This window comes from Dreissena polymorpha, unplaced genomic scaffold, assembly GCF_020536995.1.
Source record: "Dreissena polymorpha isolate Duluth1 unplaced genomic scaffold, UMN_Dpol_1.0 chrUn005, whole genome shotgun sequence".
In the NCBI taxonomy this organism is placed as follows: Eukaryota; Metazoa; Mollusca; class Bivalvia; order Myida; family Dreissenidae; genus Dreissena; species Dreissena polymorpha.
The window spans coordinates 249,153-270,095 of NW_026273319.1; the positions used below are offsets into that span (position 1 = coordinate 249,153).

General features: G+C 39.4%; 1 protein-coding gene across 4 annotated transcripts in view; it reads left to right on the plus strand.

Moving 5' to 3' along the window:
• The window catches only part of LOC127863336 (uncharacterized), a 54,540-nt gene that overhangs the window by 16,063 nt on the left and 17,534 nt on the right, over nt 1–20,943 (plus strand). For all 4 annotated transcript variants that reach the window (XM_052402759.1, XM_052402760.1, XM_052402757.1 and 1 more), the window contains exons 3-4: nt 16,868–16,962; nt 17,761–18,277. In XM_052402759.1, the coding sequence (XP_052258719.1) occupies nt 16,868–16,962; nt 17,761–18,277 (612 nt within the window). The remainder of the gene's footprint in view (nt 1–16,867; nt 16,963–17,760; nt 18,278–20,943) is intronic.

Below are 20,943 nucleotides of genomic sequence, written 5' to 3' on the forward strand. Positions count from 1 at the left end.
CTGTTTTATATCAAGTTATTGTCATTTGATTGATAAGCATAGATATAACATTTGGAACTATTTCCTGATGTGCGGAAGCGTTTTGAAGAGTTCATTTGGCGCGCATATTTGATTGGATGACAGTGGTTCAAATCGGCGATTCAAGCATTCTGATTGGTCGGAGCTGTCGCATAACCGTTTACGGAGTCTGAGGAATTGTATCAAGGGGCATCCATATAAAAGACGCGCCGCAGACGACTTAGGACATTCAACTTTTCGGCCACACAAGATCTAAAATTATTTAAACTTTTAAAACCTTTAATAATAATAATAACAAGAAAGAACTGGGATGTCGGACAAAATGTAACTATATTATATTCTTATACATTTGTTGTTTCATGTTGGTATATTTTGAGAAGTATAAATAAATTAAGTCTCACTGTTTTCATTTCTTTATTCTTGAAGACATCTATTCACAGACTAATAACATTTTAATAAACTAATAACTATCTGGTTGATAGACAGGACACAGTATTTACCGACGGAACGAAACCGTTACATTGGTGTCAGAAGTGGGATGCTAATATACTTTTAGCATCTCAGAACTTTTATTTTTCGTCACCACGGGGAAAACAGCAAGGGACAGAAACGGGAACGGCCTGACGAGAACGGGAACGGCCTGACAAAAACGGGAACGGCCTGACGAAAACGGGAACGGCCTGACGAAAACGGGAACGGCCTGACGAGAACGGGAACGAGCTGACGAAAACGGGAACGGCCTGAAGAAAACGGGAACGGCCTGACGAAAACGGGAACGGCCTGAAGAAAACGGGAACGGCCTTACGAGAACGGGAACGGCCTGACGAAAACGGGAACGTCCTGACGGGAACGGGAACGGCCTGACGAAAACGGGAACGGCCTGACGAAAACGGGAACTGCTTTACCAGAACGGAACGGCTGCACAAGAACGGAAACGGCTGCAATAGAGCGGGAACGGCTGCAATAGAACGGTAACGGCTGCACCAGAACGGAACGGCTGCATAAGAACGGGAACGGCTGCAATAGAACGGAAACGGCTGCACTAGAACGGGAACGGCTGCAATAGAACGGGAACGGCTGCACTAGAACGGAACGTCGGCACCAGAACGGAACGGCAGGGACGTTAAAAGACAGAAACAGAAGTAGATGATCGTTTCCTAACTGCTTGTTGTGTAAATTTATATGATTTATGTTTTATTGTGAATAATAAAGTGCAAATTTTCAAGTTCTTTTTCTTTGTGCCATTACCATCACATTAGTCGTACAATGGCGGACAACAATGACCAGTCCGACTCCGAGGTTGACTTCAATGTCAACGAGAACGGAAGAGGGGAAGGTCAAGAGTACCAAGAGGGCCAATTTGACGAGGCATATGGTGGCTTTTACAGACGTGGACCGCGTCCAAACATTAAACCAGACCCTTATTCCGGAGATGAAGATTGGGACCAGTACATCGCATACTTCGAAGATTGTGCAGAGCTTGCACAATGGAACGAAAAGGAGAAGTTACTTTACCTTGCTACATCTCTTAAGCAGCAGGCTCGCATGCATTACAGTTCGTTACCTGTTGCAGAGAAACGGTCTTACAAACTCCTGACAAACAGATTAGAACAGAGGTTTGGAAGTAAAAGACAACAGAACCGATGGCTTTCAAAGATGCAAAACAGAATGAGGGGAAAAACAGAAACAATTGCTGCTTTTGGCGATGAAATTCGACTACTGTCTCAGAAAGCCTATTCAACACTTGATCAAGAGGCCCAAGAAATGCTTGCATTACAACATTTTAATAAGAATGTTTCAGCCGAGATGAGATGCCGTTTAATGGATAAAAATTGCCAGACAATTAGTGAAGCTGTGGAGGTGGTTGAGCGTTATGAAGAGGTGTTGGGACGTCCGGGGCAAGGTGTAGGAGCGCAGATTAGGGGTGTTACAAACACAAGCAGCAGAGAGAGATCTTTTGAAACCAACCCGGTGCATGAGGGAACTTATGATCAGTTTACCAGTGCCATTAAGCGTATTGAGCAACGATTGGACAAACTTGAATCTACCATGGGAGGCAGAATCTCTGGAAGATCGTGCTACAGATGTGGTTCTACAAATCATTTCATCAGAGATTGTTCGATAAAAGACAACAGACGAGGACTGCAGCAGGAAAACTTCAGACCGTCACGTCAATAGGTCGTGATGCGACGGTTCAAGTGAAAAATGGACCTAAACAAATAGAGGTGCCATGCAGACCAGATGAAAAGGCATTGCGGGTTGGTCACTGCAGCGATCTGATGAAAACGAAAGACAATGGTGTCTATATTGAAGCATTAATAGACGGAACTGCGGTAACCTTGCTATTAGATAGTGGAGCAACAACCACTTTAATATCTAAAGACACCCTCGAGGCTATAGGAAAGAAGACAGATGATTTGCGTGAGCATAATCGTACAGTTTGTTCCGTAGACGGCACACCTTTAAACGTTCAAGGTTCTGTAGAGTTAAAGTTGAAGGTCGGGAGTTTCACGACTGCAATTGACGCCACCGTTTGCGATATACCAAATATTCAAGGAATTCTGGGACAAGATTTTATGGCAAACCACATTCAATCCTGGGACATTCAAAATCATAAACTTCACACACTGGATGGTAATACAATTGATTGTGTTACAGAAGGGACTGGGCTGAGTGTATGCAGGGTGCTCGTGAAAGAGAAGGTTGAAATACCACCTAGGAGCTTTCAGATGTTACCTGTAGAAGTAAAAGGCTTTGTGCCAGAGGTAGTGTTTGTTGATGGGATTCAAGGCTTGCAGGACATAAGTTGTCGAGTTGTGGCAGGCATTGTTGAAACTCAGGGAGATGTGTCCGTGTGTGTTGTGAACGATTTTGATGAAACAGTAAGTTTGGAAGCAGGATATCTTGTTGGCGAATGTTTCCCAGTTGAGGACCTCATAATTTCTAAAGAAATTCAAACAGATACGTGTGCCACAATCAAAAGTGACACGGGTTTGCAGTCTGAAGAGGTCATTTTGCCAGAACATGTGAAAAAGATGTTTGACGATGGTGTTGAATATTTGGATCCCGAACAGAAAAACAAGTTTGCAAAATTGTTGTATAAGTACCAAGATGTGTTTGCAAAGTCGTCCGACGATCTCGGGTGCACAAACGTCGTGAAACACAAGATAAACACTGGAAGTGCTAACCCCATCAGGCAGCAACCTAGACGACAGCCATATGGAAAAAGAGAAGTGGAACGGGCTGAAGTTGAAAAGATGCTTCAAAAGGGTATTATAGAACCGTCAAACAGTCCATGGTCTTCGCCAATAGTCCTGGTGTCCAAAAAGGATGGCTCCACAAGGTTTTGCGTGGATTATCGAAAACTGAACGATGTGACAGTCAAGGACGCCTACCCTATTCCCAGGGTAGATGACTGCTTAGATGCACTCTCTGGATCAAAATGGTTTAGCTCAATGGATCTTTGTTCAGGGTTTTGGCAAGTGAAGATGGATGAGAAGGACAAACTTAAGACAGCTTTTTCAACGAGTCATGGCCTGTACCACTTCAAAGTTATGCCGTTTGGACTTGTAAATGCTCCCTCTACTTTCGAACGTGTTATGGAGGATGTTTTGCGGGGTCTACAGTGGATAGAGTCATTGCTGTATATGGATGACATCATAACCCCTGGTAAAACAGTCGATGAAAGCTTGACACGGCTTGAAAACGTTTTCGAACGGTTAAGAAAGGCTCATCTCAAACTGAATCCTTCCAAATGCAAATTCTTTCGAAAATCAGTGTCTTTTCTGGGTCATATTGTATCCGAAGAAGGTGTTGAAACAGACCCAGAAAAGGTCAGAACAATTAAAGAATGGCCAGTTCCAGAGTCAAGTAAGGAGGTTCGGAGCTTTCTTGGCCTAGCATCGTATTACAGAAGATTCGTAAAGGGATTTGCTGACATTGCCAAGCCACTTCACAAATTGTGTGAGAAAAATGCGAAATTTATTTGGAATCAGATGTGCCAAGAAGCTTTTGATTTCCTCAAAGAGATGCTTACATCAGCACCGGTGCTAGCGTACCCTCAACTGGGTTCTCAGTTCATTCTAGACACAGATGCTTCAGATGTAGGTGTTGGAGCCGTTTTGTCTCAAGTTCAAGACGAGCATGAAAGAGTTATTGCTTACATGAGCAAAACAATGAATGTGCATGAGCGGTCTTATTGCGTAACAAGGAAGGAACTTCTGGCAGTTGTAACCGCTCTGAAACATTTTCACAGCTACTTATATGGACAGAAAATACTTGTCAGGACTGACAACGCTGCCGTGAGCTGGTTAAGATCGTTAAAATCACCAACTGGACAAGTCACACGATGGCTTCAAGAACTCAATACATATGACTTAACAGTAGAACATAGAGCCGGAACAAGCCACAACAATGCCGATGCTTTGTCCAGAAGACCATGCAAGTCATGCAAGCACCAACAAGATAATCAAGAAGCGATGATAGATAAAATTGAATCGACTGATGAAATAATTAGAGCTGTTACAAGAAGTAACGTGGCTGCACAGTCAACAGAACTTAAGAGAGCAGCATATCTCATTGATGGTTGGACACATGCAGACATCGCTTACAGTCAACTGAGTGACAGTGCAATAGGTGTAATTAAGCTTGCAAAAGAGGGAAATGAAACCAGACCGGAATGGAAAGACATTTCAGATTCAAAAGCTGAAATAAAAACTTTGTGGAGACAGTGGGATCGCCTAGTAATTGTTGGAGGGTTGCTGTTTCGGAAGTACGAGGAAAACAATTGTGACATTTTACACCAGCTGGTAACGCCGGCTGATCGACGTGGTGTTGTTTTGAAATTACATCATGATGTTGCTAGTGGCGGTCATCTTGGGGTGGAAAAGACTCTGTACAAAATCAGAAAAGCATTCTATTGGCCTGGTATGGCAGATAATGTGAAAGAGTATTGTTCAACATGTGATGTGTGTGCAATTAACAAGCTTTCACGACAGTCAAACAAAGCACCACTTGGTTGTTATTTAGTTGGCGAACCAATGGAGCGTGTGCAAATGGACATACTCGGACCACTTCCAGTTACAGATAATGGCAATCGCTACATACTTGTTATCATCGATTGGTTCACCAAATGGACAGAATGTGTCGCTATATCTGATTTAGAGTCGAGAACTGTTGCAAAAGCGTTTTTGGATAATTTTGTATGTCGATTTGGAATTTCCCTACAGGTGTACACAGATCAAGGCCGTAGTTTTGAATCTAAACTTCTTGAAGATCTTTGTGATTTCCTTGGGATTCAAAAGACGCACTCCACGTCTAGACGACCTCAGGCAAATGGACTGGTTGAAAGATTTAACAGAACACTTCTTGCTATGCTGCGGTCATATTGTCAAGACGAACCAGCCTGTTGGGACGCCTATCTCTAACAAGTATGTATGGCATATCGCTCTTCCCCTCAAAGTAGCACATCCGTCACCCCTAACAAGATGGTATTTGGCAAGGATATTCGTCTTCCGTTGCAAGCAGTAGTAGGTGTACCAGAAGAGGACACACCGGAAACAAGTGTAGATGACTATGTTAGTCTGCTGAAAAAGAAAATTAAAGGTTGTCATGAAATTGCAAGAAGTCACCTGAAGGTTGCAGCTCTATATCAAAAGAAGCACTATGACAGCAATGTAAAGAAGAAGAAGTTTTTCCCAGGACAGGTTGTGTGGTTGCATGATCCATCAAGAAAAGTTGGTATAAGCACTAAACTAGCCGTGAAATGGAAAGGACCATTTCTTGTCACAAGGATGATAGACGATCTCATTTGCAAAGTAAAGCAGTCGTCAAGAAAGGCTCCAAAAGCATATCATGTTGACAGATTATATCCTTATACAGGGACTTGCATTCCAAGTTGGATAAAGAAGGTCCAGCTGCAAAATTTAATTGAAAATAATTAACATTGTTAACACAACTGACCTGAACTGTTTATACTGTAAATGTATGAATAAACTTTAAAAAAAAAATGTGTTAAACTTTTAACTATGGTGGAGACCCTGTGCGTCTGGTATCGATATGTGCCTGTCTATCAAACTATTTACAAATTAATATGTTGTATACAAAAAAAAAAGTCTGTGCATGGATTGTCAAAGACAAATTTAACATTTTAAATATTGTTACATTGGATTGTTGGTTACCATGTGTCTATTGTTCAAGTCGGTATTTCAGGGAAAAATGCTGGTTGTGTGAAGCCTACTTTCCCGACAGGAAGTCACTAAATGTCCACCTGATCTCTTCAGCCCATCGACGACTTTCTGTGATGTGCGCTTGGTGTGAGGGGAAAGAGAACGTTTACACCCGTATAGCGGATCTGGAATCACATGTGAAAAAAAGTCCACCGAGAGGTAACAATAAGCAAGGACCAGTTCACCAGGGCGAATGGGTTTTACTTCGCCAAGTATCCTGAGGACTACGCTAAAGTAGTTGACAACATCAACCCTTACGACTCCAAGGCGGCCTATGAAGCGAGAAAAGCCATGAGAAGTTGGAGCGATACATTTTCGGACAAGCAAGCTAGGGGAGATCAATGGACGGCCGGTTGGAGGAAAGGATTGGAGATTTTAAGAGGTATGGCAAAGAAGAGGGAATCCAGGGAGCGAAGCGTGTCGCGAGACAAGAGGACTGTGGTTGAGAAATCGGCAAGAACTGAAAGACAAGTGGAACGGGAAGATAGAAGTTCGGTTGCTCAGTTGGAACAAGGCACAAGCTCGAAAGTAGCAGCTGAAGAAGACAGGCCAAAAGAAACTGAAAAGGGACTAAAATGTAGGAGGCAAGAGTCGGAAGGGGATCAAGACTTTGATCACAGGGACAACATAGAGTTGGGTGAAGAAGCGGTTTCGGAGAGAAATATGGGCCCAGATCGAGACAGGGTTGTTTCTCCAAGTGGTGAGATATCTTCCTCCTCCTCCTCCTCCTCATCTTCCTCTTCAGCATCGTCCTGTAGCTCATCCGTGCTGGGTTCAAGCAGCAGCTTAAAGGACAGAGCCTTCCGGATTCTAAAGAAGGGCTGTATGCCCATGTGTCCGCCTGCAAAAAGGGATTGGTCATTGGTCAATGAATTCTCCATGGAAGCGAACAACCAACAGATTGTATGGCCGCCAGCAAATTGGAAGAAGATGACCCCTGATCAGAAACTCATGGCCCATGAGTATGTCGCCATCTTTCTTGAGCGTGTGGAGAGCACCAACTTCCCAACCTTGTCCAGGAGAGCCCTCTTGGACAAGTACAACTTCATGTCCCTCGAAGCTGAGGGTAAGCCGACAGTGGAAGAAGGAGAGGCAGAGAAGATGGACTCAAAAATTAGGTATTATAACTTTAATTACCTCAAGGCCATCGTAAATGGGGAAGTGGAGGAGAGTCGCGTGGCAGAGGGTATTGTTCGGGGACTTGAACTTGCTGATAGGTGGAAGGACACAGATATTAAAACTGAAAAACTGGATGAGGCAAACATTAAAATACGTGTGGGTGCATAAGAGTTGTCTGATGTGTGTTATTTGCAGACTGAGAATAGTTACATTGTTTTTCAATTGTTCATGTTGCTATGCAATTTGTCTGATGTGTGTTATTTGCAGACTGAGAATAGTTACATTGTTTTTCAATTGTTCATGTTGCTATGCAATCTGTATGATCTCGTTGCATAAATGTTTAAAGTGCTCATTTGTTATTTTATTGGACATAATCCAGGAGGATTATTTTAATAAAGTGGGGGAAGTGTAATATAATGGACTACAAGTAATCCTAAGCAAAACTAATAATAAGGTTTCATAACATGTTTCAATATCTAGGATATGGGCAAAGACCTACTCACCGAATGTTGACAGATTCTGACAGTTCGTTGAATTACATGACATATGCATGTTGAACAGTTTACTGAGGTTTCATGCATATATCATTTTATCTACATCTTAATCCTTATAATCCTTAAATGTTACTCACAACTTTAGTTATTAATCCTCGTTCCTATGATTGTAATTCCATAAAGAATAACACTCCCTTGTCACTCATAAACAGTGTCGACCATGCTTGTGACGTCATAAAAAGATATTTGTGATTTTAGCAAAAGACTGCGCCATATAGTTTATGGTTACAGTAAACTATGTCTTATTGTATTAATGTTAACGATTTGCTACTGTTTTATATCAAGTTATTGTCATTTGATTGATAAGCATAGATATAACATTTGGAACTATTTCCTGATGTGCGGAAGCGTTTTGAAGAGTTCATTTGGCGCGCATATTTGATTGGATGACAGTGGTTCAAATCGGCGATTCAAGCATTCTGATTGGTCGGAGCTGTCGCATAACCGTTTACGGAGTCTGAGGAATTGTATCAAGGGGCATCCATATAAAAGACGCGCCGCAGACGACTTAGGACATTCAACTTTTCGGCCACACAAGATCTAAAATTATTTAAACTTTTAAAACCTTTAATAATAATAATAACAAGAAAGAACTGGGATGTCGGACAAAATGTAACTATATTATATTCTTATACATTTGTTGTTTCATGTTGGTATATTTTGAGAAGTATAAATAAATTAAGTCTCACTGTTTTCATTTCTTTATTCTTGAAGACATCTATTCACAGACTAATAACATTTTAATAAACTAATAACTATCTGGTTGATAGACAGGACACAGTATTTACCGACGGAACGAAACCGTTACAATATTATTAAAGATCATCTAATAAATGACCACCACACCCTCATACTATACCCCCCCCCCCACCCCCACCCCCCAAAAATAATGTTTATGCCCCCGGAATATTGAACTGTCCGTCAGTATGTCAGTATCTCAGTCAGTCTGTCTGTCTGTCCGAAAAAAACTTTAACATTGGCCATAACTTTTTCACTTTTGAAGATAGCAACTTGATATTTGGCATGCATGTGTATCTCATGGAGTTGCACATTTTGAATGGTGAAAGGTCAAGGTCAAGGTCATCCTTCAAGGTCAAATGTCAAATTTATGGTGTCTGTCCGTCCAAAAACTTTAACATTGGCCATAACTTTTTCAATATTGAAGATAGCAACTTGATATTTGGCATAAATGTGTATCTCATGGAGCTGAACATTTTGAGTGGTGTTAGGTGAAGGTCAAGGTCATCCTTCAAGGTCACATGTCAAATATATGGCGTCTGTCCGTCGGGAAACTTTAACATTGGCCATAACTTTTTATACGCCCGTATAAAATACGGGACGTATTATGTGAAACCCCTTGGCGGGCGGGCGGGCGGCGGGCGGCGGGCGGAAGGCATCACTTTGTCCGGACTCTAATTCAAATTGTATTCATCCGATCTTCACCAAACTTGGTCAGCAGTTGCATCTAGTTGATATCTAGGCCAAGTTCGAATATGGGTCATGCCGGGTCAAAAACTAGGTCATAGGGTCAATAAGTGCATTTTCAAAGGGGCCACTTTGTCCGGACTCTATTTCAAATTGTATTCATCCGATCTTCACCAAACTTGGTCAGCAGTTGCATCTAGTTGATATATAGGCCAAGTTCGAATATGGGTCATGCCGGGTCAAAAACTAGGTCATAGGGTCAATTAGTGCATTTTCAACGGCGCCACTTTGTCCGGACTCTAATTCAAATTGTATTCATCCGATCTTCACCAAACTTGGCCAGTAGTTGCATCTAGTTGATATCTAGGTCAAGTCCGAATATGGGTCATGCTGGGTCAAAAACTAGGTCAAAGGGTCAATTAGTGCATTTTACTTTGTCCGGACTCTAATTCAAATTGTATAAATCTTATCTTCACCAAACTTGGTCAGTAGTTGCATCTAGTTGATATCTAGGCCAAGTTCGAATATGGGTCATGCCAGGTAAAAAACTAGGTCATAGGGTCAATTAGTCCATTTTCAACAGCGCCACTTTGTCCGGACTCTTATTCAAATTGTATTCATCCGATCTTTACCAAACTTGGTCAGTAGTTGCATCTAGTTGATATCTAGGTCAAGTTCGAATATGGGTCATGTCGGGTCAAGAACTAGGTCATAGGGTCAATTAGTGCATTTTCAACGGCGCCACTTTGTCCGGACTCTAATTCAAATTGTATTCATCCGAAACTTTTAAACAACTTTTTATCCTGCGTCAAAGTGGTATGGGGGTATAAGTCACATTCAGTGACAAAGCTCTAGTTCAAGTTGATATCAATGCATATATATGAATATATCAGTTTTATAAGTTGTTGTTGTTTTTTTTGCTTATTTCCAAAACAAATACATCAATCATCAGTGTATCATCTCCAATGGCACACGAATCGGGCGTATATTGCTCCGTCATGCGGCGCTCTTGTTTTATATTGAAGATAGCAGATTGATATTTGGCATGCATGTGTATCTCATGAAGCTGCACATTCTGAGTAGTGGAACTTCAAGGTCAAGGTCATCCTTCAAGGTCAAAAAAATAAAAATAAATTCAAAGCGGCGTTCTCATGAAGCTGCACATTTTGAGTGGTGGAAGTCAAGGTCAAGGGTATCCTTCAAGGTCAAGGTCATCCTTCAAGGTTAAAGGTTAAAAAAAAAAATCAAAGCGGCTTTCACATGAAGCTGCACATTTTGAGTGGTGGAAGTTTAAGGTCAAGGTCATCCTTCAAGGTCAAAGGTAAAAAATAATAATTTCAAAGCGGCGTTCTCATGAAGCTGCACATTTTGAGTGGTGGAAGTTCAAGGTAAAGGTCATCCTTCAAGGTCAAAGGTAAAAAAAATATATAAGAATTCAACGCGGCGTTATCATGAAGCTGCACATTTTGAATGGTGGAAGTTCAAGGTCAAGGTCATCCTTCAAGGTAAAAAAAAAAAAAAAAAAATCAAAGCGGTATTCTCATGAAGCTGCACACTTTGAGTGGTGGAAGTTCAAGGTCAAGGTCATCCTTCAAGGTCAAGGTCATCCTTCAAGTTCAAAGGTCAAAAATAATAATAATTCAAAGCGGCGTTCTCATGAAGCTGCACATTTTGAGTGGTGGAAGTTCAAGGTCAAGGTCAATCTTCAAGGTCAAGGTCATCCTTCAAGGTAATTTTTTTAAATAATTTCAAAGCGGCGTAATCATGAAGCTGCACATTTTGAGTGGTGGAAGTTTAAGGTCAAGGTCATTCTTCAAGGTCAAGGACATCCTTCAAGGTCAAAGGTAAAAAACAAATATTCAAAGCAGGGTTATCATGAAGCTGCACATTTTGAGTGGTGGAAGTTCAAGGTCAAGGTCATCCTTCAAGGTCAAGGTCATCCTTCAAGGTCAAAGGTAAAAAAATAATATTTCAAAGCGGCGTTCTCATAAAGCTGCACATTTTGAGTGGTGGAAGCTCAAGGGTCATCCTTCAAGGTCAAAGGTAAAAAAAACAACAAAAAAAAATTTCAAAGCGGCGCAATAGGGGGCATTGTGTTTCTGACAAACACATTTCTTGTTTTTTTCAAACATGGTTAAAAAACACAAATATTTATTTTTATTATTTTATTTTTTAAATACCGTCCAACCATCCCACCCAAGAATCCCCCCCCCCAAAATAATATTTTTTTATATTTTTTTTTGCATTTTTGGAAGATAATGTTATAAATGACCACACCCCCACACTATACACCCCTCTCCACTCCACCCCTCCCTCCTTTGTGATTGAAATTGAGATGGTCCCTACACCTTTAAAAAGAAAAATAGATGAGCGGTCTGCACCCGCAAGGCGGTGCTCTTGTTTAGACATAGCTGGAGGACTGATAAATGATAATTGCCGGACCTTTCTTCTCTCATAATATGTAATAAATAAATTGTTTCCAAAACTTAATTATCAACACATTTCAAAGCTGTTATATATGGAAAAATATATCGGGAGACAGTATTATTTTCATTGCATTATACCCTTTCAGCGCGTGAACCGATTTTTAAAGGCCTTTGCAAACAGTTTGGATCCAGATGAGACACCACAGAACATGGCGTCTCATCAGGATCCAAACTGTTTGCTATTCTGATAGTGTTCTTTGAAAAAAATCTAAAAAAATGCTAATTTTAGAAATTCAGCAGACAACATTTTAGCAGACTACAAATTTCCCAGCATGCAAAGGGTTAATTTGAGCTGTAACAGTCGGATGTGTAGAGAAAACGAAAATTGATCTATTACTTTGATCAGTTGAACAGTGGAGTATCTATATTTAGTATTGGAGACAAAAAAGCTGTTGACAGTAGTTTGTTAGCAATCATGATCACCAACAGCTGGTATGTAGGTGGATGTATATGGATTTGTGGGGAAATATGTCTGCTTTTGTATGTATGTTTCTGGTCAAAACCAATAAGTCCTCTATACCGGTTAAGTGTATTTCTGGTACACATTGGCCATATTGATCTGTCACTTGCAAACTAAGGATATTTTTGTGACACCGTCATTATTATACTCACATATATTAAGTATGAAGGGGGTTATTCTGTTTTCATCATATATGGTTGGATTGTTGGGTTGGTCTGTCGGTTGATTGGTTGTTTGGTTGATTTGTTTAAGCATTTAATCAACTTTTGTCCTTCAAACTTCTTCTTAAATTTAGAATAATTTCAAAACGCTCCATTGAATTTTCTTCTTCTTTTACCAATTATAAAAGACCAAAGTACGATTTGTTTTTTAAGAGCTACAGGTTTATTAAAGAAACAAAATTAAAACATCTAGTAAAGATTTCTGCATAAGTGAAACTTATTTCTGGATAAGAATCTATTTATATCATCATATATTTATGACAGAATGTAGGAGTATTATGGAAGCAAATATACTTAGACCTTTAAAAAAATGTCATAGTGTTATCATTTTGTGTATGGAAAGATCAATATTAGAATTTTTACTTTTTCTGTGTTTCTGTTTTGGTTGTGTTCCTGTTTGTATTTAGTTGTTTTTTGTAAGGCATTAAAATCAATTATGAAATCACCATACATTATCTGGCGCAATTGAGCAATATCTTGGAATTTTCATTTAATTGTATAAACCTCTTCGTTAAAATTGTGAAATCAAAGGGTCTAAAAGTATATTAAATGTTTTACATATGATCTTTTAGATAAAGTGAAGAAATACTAAAAAAACAAACATGTGCTTATAGTGTCTTCCCAGCCTGTACAGTCTTCACAGGCAAATCAGGGACAAAACTTTCGTCAAACACTGTAATTTCATGAAAAGAGACTTCCTTAAAATAAAAAAATAACATTAAAGTGGAAAGTTTTGTCCCTGATTTGCCGAGTAACTCGCAGTCTCTTCAGGTTTTATGCTGTTTGCTGCTAATCAGTATCTAAGTGTTGGATATTAAGTCTTTAAAACTTGAATCTGGTAAGAAACGTCTTTAATTTAATTTAACTTTCAAAGGGACTACACATTTTCAAAATAAGTATCTAAGTGGTAAAGGGTTAAATACTTACCTAAGAGGTAAAGCGCTTAATATGTATCTAAGTGGTAAAGGGTTAAATACGTATCTTAGTGGTTAGGGGTTAAAGGGGCTTTTTTACTTTTAAGCTCACCTGAGCTTAACGTGCTTATGGTGAGCTTTTGTGATTGCCTTTTGTTCGTCGTCAGTCGTCTGTCGTCCATCGTCAACATTTTGCCTTGTGAACACTCTAGAGGCCACATTTATTGTCCGATCTTTATAAACTTGGTCAGAACATTTGTCCTATTGATACCTTGACTGAGTTCGAAACTGGGTCATGCTTGGTCAAAAACTAGGTCACTAGGCCAAGAAAAAGAAAAACCTTGTGAACACTGTAGAAGTCACATTTGATGCCAAATCTCTATGTTACTTTGTCAAAATGTTTGTTTAAATGATATCTTGGTTGAGTTCAAAAATGGTTCCAGTCCGTTGAAAAACATGGCCGCCAGGGGGCGGGGCAGTATTCCATAAATGGCTATAGAGAAACCTTGTGAACACTCTAGAAGTCACAATTTTTGCCCAATCATCATGAAACTTGGTGGAAACATTGGTTTCATTGATATCTCGGATGAGTTCGAAAATGGTCCAGATCGGTGGAAAACGTGGCCACCAGTGGGCGGGGCATTTTTCTCTATATGTATATAGTGAAAACTTGTTAACACTCTAGAAGACTCTTTTTGGTCCAATCTTCATGAACTTTGGTCAGAACATGTGCTTTCTGGATATGAGGGTTGAGTTAAAAAATGGTTACGTTTGCTTAAAAACATGGCTGCCAAGGGGTGGGGCATTTTTCCTCATATGGCTATATATGGCTATAGTAAAATCTTGTTCACACTATAGAGGCCACATTTATTGTCTAATCTTCATGAAACTTGGTCAGAAGATTCATCTTAATAATATCTTGGACAAGTTCGAAAATGATGCCGGTTGGTTGAAAATCATGGCTGCCAGGGGGCGGGGCATTTTTCCTTATATGGCTATAGTAAAACCTTGTTAAGACTCTAGAGTCCACATTTATTTTCCAATCTTCATGAAACTTGCTCTGTCAGAAGATTTTTCCCAATGATATATTGGATGAGTTCAAAAAATGGTAACCTTTGCTTGAAAAAACATGGCTGCCAAGGGGCGGGGCATTTTGCCTTATATGGCTATTTATGGCTATAGTAAAATCTTGTTAAAACTCTAGAGGCCACATTTATTGTTCATTCTTCATGAAACTCGGTCAGAAGATTCATCCCAATAATATCTTGGAAGAGTTCGAAAATGATGCTGGTTGGTTAAAAAATCATGGCCTCCAGGGGGTGGGGCATTTTTATGTCCCCCACTATAGTAGGGGGGGACATATTGTTTTTGCCCTGTCTGTCTGTTGGTCTGTTGGTCTGTCTGTTTGCGCCAACTTTAACATTTTGCAATAACTTTTGCTATATTGAAGATAGCAACTTCATATTTGGCATGCATGTGTATCTCATGAAGCTGCACATTTTGAGTGGTGAAAGGTCAAGGTCAAGGTCATCCTTCAAGGTCAGAGGTCAAATATATGTGGCCAAAATCGCTCATTTTATGAATACTTTTGCAATATTGAAGATAGCAACTTGATATTTGGCATGCATGTGTTTCTCATGGAGCTGCACATTTTGAGTGGTGAAAGGTCAAGGTCAAGGTCATCCTTCAAGGTCAGAGGTCAAATATATGTGGCCCAAATCGCTTATTTTATAAATACTTTTGCAATATTGAAGATAGCATTTTGATATTTGGCATGCATGTGCATCTCATGGAGCTGCACATTTTGAGTGGTGAAAGGTCAAGGTCAAGGTCATCCTTCAAGGTCAGAGGTCAAATATATGTGGCCCAAATCGCTTATTTTATGAATACTTTTGCAATATTGAAGATAGCAACTTGATATTTGGCATGCATGTGTATCTCATGGAGCTGCACATTTTGAGTGGTGAAATGTCAAGGTCAAGGTCATCCTTCACAAGGTCAAGGTCATCCTACAAGGTCAAACATCATATAGGGGGACATTGTGTTTCACAAACACATCTTGTTCCTTATATAATAAAACCTTGTTAACACTCTAATTTGGCCACCTTTATTTTCCGATCTTCATAAAACTTGGTCAGAAGAATTGTCCTAATGATATCTTGGATGAGTTGGAAAATAGTAACCTTTGCTTGAAAAACATGGCTTTCAAGGGGCGGGGCATTTTTCCTTATTTGGCTAAATATGGCGATAGTAAAATCTTGTTAACACTTTAGAGGCCACATTTACTGTCCGATCTTCATGAAACTTGGTCAGAAGATTGATCCTAATAATATCTTTGAAGAGTTCAAAAATGATGCCATTTGGTTGAAAAACATGGCCTCCAGGGGGCGGGGCATTTTTCCTTATTTGGCTATAGTAAAACCTTGTTAACACTCTAGAGGCCACATTTATTTTCCGATCTTCGTGAAACTTTGTCAGAAGATTTGTCCCAATAATATCTTGTTAGCGCAGGTGAGCGACTTTGGGCCTTTTAGGCCCTCTTGTTGGTAAATTGACAAAATTAAAAAAAGTTGTTTGAGATTCGCAAATTTTCGTTTTAGTTATGATATTTGTGAGGAAACAGTAATACTGAACATTTACCATGCTCTAAAATAGCCATTATATGAATCTTTTGACGATGTTTTTTACTCCAGGACTCCATGGGTCAGTTGTCTGAGCCCTGCCCAGGGTTACTTTTTTTTCTTTTTTAAAGTTTATTCTTTTGTTTTTTAATGGAGCTTTTTAGATCCAATGTTTACATTTATCGATATAAAGCATTTTATGACAAACTTTAAATTATGACAAAATCTGTGAAAAGGCCCCTTTAAATGCGTATCTAAGTGGTAAAGGGTTAAATAAGTATCGAAGTGGTAAAGGGTTAAATATGTATCAAAGAGGTAAAGGGTTAAATAGGTATCTAAGTGGTAAAGGGTTAAAAACATATCTAAGAGGTAAAGGGTTAAATAGGTAGCTAAGTGGTAAAGGGTTAAATATGTCTCTAAGTAGTAAAGGGTTAAATAAGTATCTAAGTGGTAAAGGGTTAAATACATATCTAAGTGGTAGAGGGTTAAAAAGGTAGCTAAGTGGTAAAGGGTTAAATACGTATCTAAGTGGTAAAGGGTTAAATACGTATCTAAGTGGTTAAGGGTTAAATACGTATCTAAGTGGTAAAGGGTTAAATTGATCTAAGTGGTAAAAGGTTAAATAGGGAGCTAAGTGGTAAACGGTTAAATATGTACCTAAGTGGTAAATGTTGAAACACATTTTTTTCTGAATGAGGCGCATGGAGATACAAATGCTGTTGATTTAAAGGAGACCTATATTGAACAATTAAGAAACATATATCCTGTATTGCTTGCTATTATGTCAAAGCCTTGTTATGAAACAATTTTTTTTTATTGCAGTGTTCCAGTTTGCAGAGTCAGAGCAAGTACTGGGCAGATTGCGAGAAATCGAGAAACGTATAAGGCAGTCAGAGAAGAGCGCCACCCAGCAAACAGTTAAGTGTCCAGAACCATTTTTGCACGAAGTCCATTAAATGGTGAAAGTCAGTGAAGAGTTAAGTGTCCACAACTTTTTTTTGCACAAAGTCCATTTAATTTTGCTAGTCAGTAAACAGTTAAGTGTCCACACTTTCTTTTGCACGAAGTCCATTTGAAAGTCAGTAAAAAGTTTAGTGTCCACAACTTTGTGTTTTGCCTAAAGTGCACTTAATTTTGAAAGTAAGTAAACAGTTAAGTGTCCACAACTTTTTTGCACAAAGACAAGTTTTTTTTAAAAACATTACAGTTCCTGGGGAATCAATGAGAGAGGTAACTTACCTCCAATACATAATAGAAATTCTGTAACTGATAGCGAAAAACTATCAAAACAACCCCCCAACACACACACACTTTTCTGTTGCTATTAACAAAGCAAAGCAATAAGAGATAAACGGTCATTCATTACTAGAAGACAATACTGTCAAAAATAAAACCCAAAAAACTTTTCTTTTCTATAAAGAAACCATTAAGGAGGTAAATAAAAGCTCATTGGTTACAAAAGGACATACTGTTACAAGTTAAAATAAATTAAAATGAGCCTAAACTGAATATTTTCTATGAAGAGCCTTACTTTAGAAGAACAATACCATAAAAGAAGAAAGTGTCATCTCAGATAAGCCTGTGCAGTCTGCACCTGGGATGACACAATAAAGGGCAACACAACTTTTATGTTACTGTTATTACAGGGATATACTGTTAAAAACGCCCCCAGAAATATAAAAACCGCAACAAAACTTCTGTTGCCATTATTTCAGGAAGGTCTCCATTGTCTGTTGTTGTTCATTAAGCTGCAGACGGACTACCATCAGATGTGTTCCACGCTGCTTTCCACCGCCATAGAACACCTGCACTCTATGTGTCGCGAAGAAACAAATCTTGAACTAGCCAATCAGTTGAAGACGCTCGACCTGAGTGCAGCTAATTATGCAAAAGCGAAAAAGCCTTCGACATCAGGAAGGAGTTCCCCTCGAACGACTAAGCCTGGTCTGAAGGCGTCCATTTTCTCATTTTTTGAACGTAAAAATGTGGCAGAGGAAGGCGGAAACAGTTCGTTCTACGTTGATATTGACGATGTCACAGATCTGAATGATGGTGGAACAAACTGTGATACGGATGTTTTGGAGGAAAAAGACTCATACGCAACTTCTGGCGAGAGGTTTGTTGTTGAGCAAAGCAAACCTGAAATGCTGATTGACTTTGGCACGGAGCCAGGGCCTGATCTGAAAGAAGATTCTGAACTTTGTCAGAAATCAGATGGCAGTGTCTTAACAGGTCAGTTAGGAGCTGTTAAAATCCCGCTACTGAGTGAAGGGGTCTATAATCTATACTATAGTCAATACACCTTGGATGTCTGTTTGCCAATTTGTCTGAAACTTGACAATGTTGGATATTCAAATATGTATTCCTTGTTTCTCAGAGATAAGAAGTTGTGCATGGGCAATTTGTCCTATCCTTAGTAAAATTGCTATAGCTTTGCCCTTTAAAAAACTTACAATAATATATTTACAACAAGATTAGTACAATTTGCTACATTTTTATGTCCCCCACTATAGTAGTGGGGGACATATTGTTTTTGCCCTGTCTGTCTGTTGGTCTGATGGTCTGTTTGCGCCAACTTTAACATTTTGCAATAACTTTTGCTATATTGAAGATAGCAACTTCATATTTGGCATGCATGTGTATCTCATGGAGCTGCACAATTTGAGTGGTGAAAGGTCAAGGTCAAGGTCATCCTTCAAGGTCAGAGGTCAAATATATGTGGCCAAAATCGCTCATTTTATGAATACTTTTGCAATATTGAAGATAGCAACTTGATATTTGGCATGCATGTGCATCTCATGGAGCTGCACATTTTCAGTGGTGAAAGGTCAAGGTCAAGGTCATCCTTCAAGGTCAGAGGTCTAATATATGTGGCCCAAATCGCTTATTTTATGAATACTTTTGCAATATTGAAGATAGCAACTTGATATTTGGCATGCATGTGTATCTCATGGAGCTGCACATTTTGAGTGGTGAAAGGTCAAAGTCAAGGTCATCCTTCACAAGGTCATCCTTCAAGGTCAAACATCATATAGGGGGACATTGTGTTTCACAAACACATCTTGTTTGGCTTGCAGCTTGTTGGTAATTATTATATAACATTATAACAATGAAATAGTTCATATCAATATGAAAATATTTGTAAAAAGCCCAAAATCTATTAGACTTCGAGTTTCTATCAGGTCTTATCAAGTCTTACAGTACAGTCCACGCTTTTTCCCCAAAAACGGGCTCCATCCGTGGGGCTTTTGTCTGCTAGCGAGTGCTTCAGCAGCGGGGAAGGCGAGGTTTACTCGCTTAAACGTTCGGCGATCCGCCGAGTTAGCAAATACCAAGGGCGTGTATAACTTTAGCCTAGTCGGTAAATGCAGACTATTTCAGTTCTTATCTGGACACCGCCGCGTGACACCGCGGTAGCACTGTGCTACTGTGCATGCCAAAAAATAGAAACATTGTAATTAAACTTTGTTTAAATACTATGGCTAATAAAAGTAAAGATTATTGTAAAGAAAATTAATATATTTTTTAACTCACAGGTACATCTACAATATGAATGAATGTCGGGTGATTGTTTAAAGTTTCGTTTTGTTATATGTTACAGTTTCAACAGTTGTTTAAAAGCTTTTTAGCTCACCTGATTGCTCAGGTGAGCTTTTGTTACCAGTCTTTATCCGTCGTATGTCCGTCCGTCAGTTAACATTTGCTCGTAAACACTCTAGAGGCCAAATTTCTTGTCCCATCTTCATGAAACTTGGTCAGAAGCTTTGTCCCAATGAAATCTCGGCCAAGTTCGAAACTGTATTGTGCCGGGTCAAAAACTAGGTCAAAAAAAAGAAAAACCTTGTAAACACTGTAGAATTCACATTTCATGCCCAATCTTCATGTGACTTTGTCAAAATGTTTGTCTAAATGATATCTTGGTTGAGTTTAAAAGTGGTTCCGATCCGTAAAAAAACATGGCCGCCAGTGGGTGGGGCAGTTTTCCTTATATGACTATAGAGAAACCTTGTAAACACTGTAGAAGTCACATTTAATGCCCAATCTTCATGTAACTTGTCTATATGTCTGTGTTAATGATATGTTGGTCGAGTTCAAAAGTGGTTCCGGTCCATTGAAAAACATTGTCGCCAGTGGGTGGATCAGTTTTCCTTTGAGAAACCTTGTAAACACTCTAGAAGTCACAATTTTTGCCCAATCATCATGAAAGTTGGTCAAAACATTGGTTCAATTGATGTCTCGGACGAGTTTGAAAACGGTCGAGATTGGTGAAAAAACATGGCGACTAGTGGGCGGGGCATTTTTCTCTATTTGTATATAGTGGCATTTTTCCCTATTTGGCTATAGAGAAACCTTATAACACTCTAGAAGTCACAATTTTTGCCCAATCATCATGAAAGTTGATCAAAACATTGGTTTTATTGATATCTCGGACGAGTTTGAAAATGGTCGGGATCGGTGAAAAAACATGGCCGCCAGTGGGCGGGGCATTTTTCTCTATATGTATTATAGTGAAAACATGTGAACACAGTAGAAGTCACATTTTTGGCCCAATTTTCATGAAATTTGCTCAGAACATTTGTTTTCTTGATACGAGAGTTGAGTTAAAAAATGGTTCCAGTCAGTTGAATAACATGGCTGCTGGGAGGCGGGGCAGTTTTCTCATTATGCCCCCCCCCCCATCCTTTCGAAGAAGAGGGGGTATATTGTTTTGCTCATGTCGGTCCGTCCGTCCACCAGATGGTTTCAGGATGATTACTCAAGAGCGCTTATGCCAAGGATCATGAAAATTCATAGGTACATTGATCATGACTCGCAGATAACCCCTATTGATTTTCAGGTCACTAGGTCAAAGGTCAAGGTCACGATAACCCAAAATAGTAATAGGTTTCCGGATAATA